The 6,945-nt window shown below is 33.3% G+C and overlaps 2 protein-coding genes across 2 annotated transcripts; both read right to left on the reverse strand.

Annotated features, from left to right (window-relative positions):
* Positions 1-1,091: 1,091 nt before the first annotated feature.
* LOC115233031 (sterol O-acyltransferase 2-like) lies at positions 1,092-2,387 on the reverse strand. Its single transcript, XM_029803241.1, has 3 exons — positions 2,368-2,387; positions 1,900-2,173; positions 1,092-1,743 (listed from the first exon to the last, which is right to left on the reverse strand). Exons 1-3 carry the CDS (start codon positions 2,385-2,387, stop codon positions 1,321-1,323), a joined length of 717 nt encoding a protein of 238 aa, XP_029659101.1. The 3' UTR covers positions 1,092-1,320.
* Positions 2,388-2,495: 108 nt separating this feature from the next.
* Positions 2,496-5,993, reverse strand: LOC115233030 (sterol O-acyltransferase 1-like). The gene is made up of 6 exons (XM_029803239.1): positions 5,638-5,993; positions 4,682-4,830; positions 4,267-4,409; positions 3,890-4,053; positions 3,255-3,528; positions 2,496-3,098 (listed from the first exon to the last, which is right to left on the reverse strand). Exons 1-6 carry the CDS (start codon positions 5,796-5,798, stop codon positions 2,676-2,678), a joined length of 1,314 nt encoding a protein of 437 aa, XP_029659099.1. The 5' UTR covers positions 5,799-5,993; the 3' UTR covers positions 2,496-2,675.
* Between the last annotated feature and the right edge of the window lie 952 nt (positions 5,994-6,945).

The raw sequence follows: 6,945 nt of genomic DNA on the forward strand, positions 1-6,945 counted from the left end.
TATCCCTCCTGACTGCATGCGTGACGATAAAGAAGACATATGTATGTGTCATCCACTTTATACAAATTAATTTATATAATATAGGCGATATATATATATATATATATATATACGTTATTTATATACATATATGAAATATGTAAATATTATATGTATATATACATATATATAATACGTAAAAAAGAAAAAAGTTATAAAAATCACGAAGAAAATTGTATATGTATTATATATATATATATCGACTATATGACATAAATTAATTTGTATAAAGTGGATGACACATACATATGTCTTCTTTATCGTCACGCATGCAGTCAGGAGGGATATGTATAGAGCTTCGATAATAAAGATTATCCCTTTTTATACTCGTGTGTTGAACTTTTAATGGTTACAACTTGAACATTATCGTTTAATATAAAATTCGAGATCGAACGTAATCGTTTATCGTAAGAGAACTTTCGGACTTTCAATTATATATTTTTTTCCATATTCTGCTTTCTTCTTTAATTATATTAGTTATTTTAACGTAGCTTTTGTCATTTTAATTTATTTTAATAAATTTTTTTTTATCTTGCATTAAAAGTGAAAGCACAAATGTATAAATGTAAATTCTATCTTGCATTAAAAGTGAAAACACAAATGTATAAGTGTAAATTCTTTAGCATAGTACATTCTTTAGTACACTTCGACGTGATAGATTTTTCGAAATGCTATCAATGTTTTCATAAATCATTGTCTTCGCATTTTATAATTATATTTATACCACAGGATTTTTTATATATGTATATAAAATCACAATTGTTCTTAATGCACCAGAACATATTACCATACAAAATTCTATAAGTTTTAAGAAATTACAATTTAAAATTTAACCAAATTTTAATCATTATTTTATATTAATAATTCGAACGAATCAGTTGCCTATTGATCCTTTGTCATTATTGCGATTTTATTTACCGTAAATTAATTTGGCAATTTCTGTATAATTATATATAATTACCGGCATATATAATAAATAATATATAATAAATAATAGATTTAATTTTCATTAAACTTTATATAATTTCATAATTTTTATATAAATATTATTGTATATTATATTATAATGATACATATGAAATTTATTAAATTTAACAAAATCAATAATTATATATATTTGCCGGTAATTATGCATAATAATCAATTATTAACATATGTACAATAATAGCGGAGAGCTTCTCCGTCACTTTTCACTTCGAGATTAATTCCCCGCTAATAGTTTCTCTGAAACGGTAAATAAATTATCCCGCGAAAAGAATTCATCGCTGGAAGATGAACACCCTACACGGCAAGTTGCCTCTGACAGTTCCAGCTTCGCGGTAGAAGCAAGTCCGCATAGTAATCGGAATATGGCGAACAGTTGTAACGGGCATAATATTCTGTCGCATACAAACTGACCAGAATGCCGTTGCCGATGCAGAAGCTCACCCACATGCTGATGTTGTTGAAGACGTTGCACAAGGTTAGAATAAAGGATACGCCGAAAACAATCAAGAACACTGGGTAGAAGAAATGGAACGTGAACGCAAAGATATATTCGTGCCAGATGGTTGATATGAGAAATACGGTGAAGGTCGCGAGCGACTTGTTGCGCGGCACCACGATCTCGTACATATCCTTGTAGATGTACGCGTAGAGCCAGTCTTGGACCACCACGTTCCACGTGCGATGATACATGCGGTAGGACGTGGAGTTCCACCAATCCTGCAACCGACGAATAATTTATAAACCGATTATTTTGACAACAGCCTGAAGAAGTTACCAAGAATCGACCATTGGTATGATTTAATAGAAATTTTTGGTCGTGAGATATTTTCATTGAATGGCAATCTAAGGAACATGTATATAAGTGAGACTCGCCTTATAAAACAACCGGTCAGCGAATCGCAGCATCTCCGCCCAGGCATTCATCCACGCGTGCAGCAGAAGATAGTTCCCGGAGATGAAAACGAGGACCCCGGGAATGCTCGCGTCGATAATATTCTTGACGAACCACATTGGTTCGAAAGGCTGTGTACCAAAGGTATAAAAGACCGGCGTCACAAATTGCTCCAGGATAAAGGCGAAATAGAAGATCATTAGGCCGACTTGGGCGAAATTTTGAATTACGAATTTCCACCTGATCTTTTTTGTCCTGAAAAATAAACCGCGCGAATCTTTCTTGAGTTTTTCAATTATACGATATTATGCCGAAATGACAACCCATTATTGAATTAAGATATCGTTTGTTCTAATTGATTTAAAAATTTGAATTATTAGAAAAGATTAAGAATTCTTTATACATCTCAAAATACTTTAAAAGTTTTTTGTTTTATATTAATATAGTACAACTCCATCAAAAGCAACATTATGGAGTGTCTACAAAATGTAATATTTCATAATTTTTATATAAATATTATTGTATATTATATTATAATGATACATATGAAATTTATTAAATTTAACAAAATCAATAATTAAATATATTTGCCGGTAATTATGCATAATAATTAATTAATCATATTAACATATGTACAATAATAGCGGAGAGCTTCTCCGTCACTTTACACTTCGAGATGAATTCCCCGCTAATAGTTTCTCTGAAACGGTAAATAAATTATCCCGCGAAAAGAATTCATCGCTGGAAGATGAACACCCTACACGGCAAGTTGCCTCTGGCAGCTCCAGCTTCGCGGTAGAAGCAAGTCCGCATAGTGATCGGAATATGGCGAACAGTTGTAACGGGCATAATATTCTGTCGCATACAGGCTGACCAGAATGCCGTTGCCGATACAGAAGCTCACCCACATGCTGATGTTGTTGAAGACGTTGCACAAGATTAGAATAAAGGATACGCCGAAAACAATCAAGAACACTGGGTAGAAGAAATGGAACGTGAACGCAAAGATATATTCGTGCCAGATGGTTGATATGAGAAATACGGTGAAGGTCGCGAGCGACTTGTTGCGCGGCACCACGATCTCGTACATATCCTTGTAGATGTACGCGTAGAGCCAGTCTTGGACCACCACGTTCCACGTGCGATGATACATGCGGTAGGACGTGGAGTTCCACCAATCCTGCAACCGACGAATAATTTATAAACCGATTATTTTGACAACAGCCTGAAGAAGTTACCAAGAATCGACCATTGGTATGATTTAATAGAAATTTTTGGTCGTGAGATATTTTCATTGAATGGCAATCTAGCGAACATGTATATAAGTGAGACTCGCCTTATAAAACAACCGGTCAGCGAATCGCAGCATCTCCGCCCAGGCATTCATCCACGCGTGCAGCAGAAGATAGTTCCCGGAGATGAAAACGAGGACCCCGGGAATGCTCGCGTCGATAATATTCTTGACGAACCACATTGGTTCGAAAGGCTGTGTACCAAAGGTATAAAAGACCGGCGTCACAAATTGCTCCAGGATAAAGGCGAAATAGAAGATCATTAGGCCGACTTGGGCGAAATTTTGAATCACGAATTTCCACCTGATCTTTTTTGTCCTGAAAAATAAACCGCGCGAATCTTTCTTGAGTTTTTCAATTATACGATATTATGTCGAAATGGCAACCCATTATTGAATTAAGATATCGTTTGTTCTAATTGATTTAAAAATTTGAATTATTAGAAAAGATTAAGAATTCTTTATACATCTCAAAATACTTTAAAAGTTTTTTGTTTTATATTAATATAGTACAACTCCATCAAAAGCAACATTATGGAGTGTCTACAAAATGTAATAGCAAAGTTAAAAATTTAGATTATTGAAGAGAGAGAGAGAGAGAGAGAGATTGAGGATTCTTAAAGATTAAGTTTCAAGGACTTTTTCTTATTTATGGAGAGATTTATCGAGAAATTGTTTACCTTGGATATTCATCGCGGTATATCAAAGTCGGCGCGAACAGGAAATACAAGTATTGCGAAAATCGAGGTCCACTCGGCGGTGAAATATCGCTATGGGGTTTGTATGATAAAAATCTGGGTGCCACGCTCCTAACGAAAGCATGATGTTTCATGATCAGACGTAACTGAAAAAGCAAATGTCCGTTTAAATGAAGAAAGGTTAAATCATTGTTATTATATTTATAATTTTTAATACGATATATTGGGCGTAAAATATTCAACTTTTCTATTATTATTCTAATATATCTTCTGTAAAATTAAAGAATTATTTTTATTGTCAAAAATATTTTATGTGGGACGGGAGAGAGAACTTCGAATAAGATTAAAATTTTAATTACTTGTTCCAAAAGTAAGGCTATATTGCAAGCTACGCCTAGATTCTCTCTGTTTATTGCTCTATTAGGAAAAATTATAAACAGGACTTGATACATTATGAAGATTGTCAGCCAACCGTAATCCCATAGTTTTCGGGCAATAAGATCTGTAAAAATGGAAAATATTACTAGTTAAATTATAAAGATAATTTTAATTGGAATTGTTTGATAATTCTTATAATTATTCTAGATTGTGTTAGTTATTATACTTTTATATTGTACTATTATTAATATCATATTATATGGTAAAAAACTGATCAATTATTTTAGGTTACATTTTCACACACACACACACACACACACACACACACACACACACACACACACACACACACACACACACACACACACACACACACAGAATGAAAGAAATCATTACATTTTGGCAAGCGTTGTAGTCGTGAGTGAGACCAGAAATTGAAAGCAACGTAGACACCGAGCGTCGAGATTTGCATGAGCGACCAAATGTAGAGACAAGTTGGTAAATTCGTGAAACCTTTCCGTATCGTAACAGTCCCGAGGAGCAGCCTTGAATAAATATAAATAAGAAATTTTGTACAATTTTGTAACAACCGAAAAGTTTCTCAATTATCATCTTAGCTCGTGAATAGCTCTTTAGATGCAATTATGAGACGAAGATTATTCATTTTGTGTACCATTTATTTTAATCGCGATAATTCGTTGCTCTTCAGATAATTCCAGTGTTCCTTATCAAAACGATAAATAAAATCATTAATTTAATACATAGAGCTTGTCATAAAACGTGACTTTAATTTCTGCATTTTTTAGATAAATTTGGAATCGATACAACTTGGCGTATTTAATAAAATTATACACGATTGAAAAGTATATTAAGTTTCATAATGAAATATAAAGAATAAAATTGTCCTTTTTAATAAATATAATTTTTCATACATATTTTAATAATATTTAAACACTTACTTTATTTTCATCTTTTTACTTTATTTTCATCTTTTTAAATTAAATGAAAATAATATTATTTCGATAAAATTTTCAATTTTCACTTCGATTAAAAGATATATACCGTTGAGAATTAAAATTTTTGATAAACAGTTTTTTTCTTGGTGATTTTTAAGTTTTCGCTAAAAATAAGAAACGCTTCTCGTTAAATCGAAAAATCTGCCATTAAAATTAAATTCATGCCAAGCTTTTAAACGGCATCATAATATGCGTATAAAAAGTTTAAGATTAAGAATATGAAAAAATTTAAAATATAAAGCAAAATTTATTATATTTAGAATCATATCAAATATGGATTTTCCGGAGCAATAATTTTTCGTTTTGTTAGATATCGAACTTAATGATTTTACTTACGTTCCAGACTCTATGATGTCATTTACAGCAGTGTGGAGGAAAAACAATATAAAAGTCACCATGAATAGATTATAAACCGTACGAATATGCGTGATCTCAAAGAGATCGGTGAGCAGCGAATTCCTCTCTAGAAATTTCTTCTCCGGCAACGCATCTTCCATGTTGATTTGTCTGATATTTAATATATAATTATTCTAAGTTTTGCAAATTTTTGCATTTATCCTTCACAACGTATTTGATATGCGCTTTTAATACATGGGTTATGTAAATATAATACAATTGCATATGGAAATGATGTATTTAAAGAAATTCTAATATTCTTTTTATTTCCGGTTTTAGATATTGATACATTTTTTATTAGTATTTTATATATGTATTTTCAACACGTGAATTATATAAATGTGACTTCATTTTATATGGAAATAATATATTTTCAAAAACGTCTTAATATATATTTTTTTCATTTCAGGTTTGAGAGACCTAACTGATTTCACATTGAATTACAAATGAGAGATATATATTGTTCGGGAGTCGATCTCGACGAGATCGCCCGAAACTGAGAGAAACGCTCAGAGATGAGCGAGAAGCGGTGTGTAACGCGAATCCGTAGATCCGCTGGAGGATAAGGAGATTGAGAGAAGAGTCGAGTGCAGATTGTTTTAACTATTTGTTTATTTTGAATAATAGGAGCGAGCGACGGCACGTATTCCGCTAATCCGACGGATGTCTTCAAAATATCCTGTTAATGATTGCCCCTTTTTCGCGATTCGGAAATCTTGATGAAGAGCTTTTTGCTAGAAACTCTCGCGAAAACGGAAATCTTGACCGCGAACGCTGGATGGAATTTAGCGCGAGGCAGAGGACATTCGCGATGCGGATAACGAGCGTCGACTCTCGAACTCCAAACAATTAACTTTCACAATATCTGAGCACTAAATAATGAAAGAACACGAATTGAGATGTGACCAAATTGCTCGCCGCGAGAATATGAATGCGATATTATGCGAGACAATTCGGAGCGAATATGAGACGAGTAAGCCTACTGCGTACGCGACACGAGCGAGAATAAGACACGAAAGAATATCATACGAGAAATGATGATATTCGAAACTATGATCGATTGCTATCGACCAGCTCGAATCGTTGTCGTAGGCAGACTAAATCGACCGACCGTGGAAACTCGCGCTCTGCCGATCTAAATAACAAGTTTTTCTGATTTCGAACCTTCGAGAACTGTTTTTTGTTGTTGCTGTTTGTCACAGGTTTTTATTCTAAGAAGAATGCGATCACGCACCGAGCGGGTGACCG

Source organism: Formica exsecta, unplaced genomic scaffold (assembly GCF_003651465.1).
Source record: "Formica exsecta isolate Colony F162 unplaced genomic scaffold, ASM365146v1 scaffold1556, whole genome shotgun sequence".
Classification (NCBI taxonomy): Eukaryota; Metazoa; Arthropoda; class Insecta; order Hymenoptera; family Formicidae; genus Formica; species Formica exsecta.

Excerpts from the sequence above, each read along its gene's own strand:
- LOC115233030 (XM_029803239.1), bottom strand. The coding sequence starts at position 5,798 with ATGGAAGATGCGTTGCCGGAGAAGAAATTTCTAGAGAGGAATTCGCTG. Across the intron at positions 4,410-4,681 it reads ACTACAACGCTTGCCAAAAT|ATCTTATTGCCCGAAAACTA; the intron begins GTAATGATTTCT and ends CCATTTTTACAG. Across the intron at positions 3,099-3,254 it reads CTGACCGGTTGTTTTATAAG|GATTGGTGGAACTCCACGTC; the intron begins GCGAGTCTCACT and ends CGTCGGTTGCAG.
- LOC115233031 (XM_029803241.1), bottom strand. The coding sequence starts at position 2,387 with ATGTTGCTTTTGATGGAGTT. Across the intron at positions 2,174-2,367 it reads ATGTTGCTTTTGATGGAGTT|GACAAAAAAGATCAGGTGGA; the intron begins GTACTATATTAA and ends TTTATTTTTCAG. Across the intron at positions 1,744-1,899 it reads CTGACCGGTTGTTTTATAAG|GATTGGTGGAACTCCACGTC; the intron begins GCGAGTCTCACT and ends CGTCGGTTGCAG.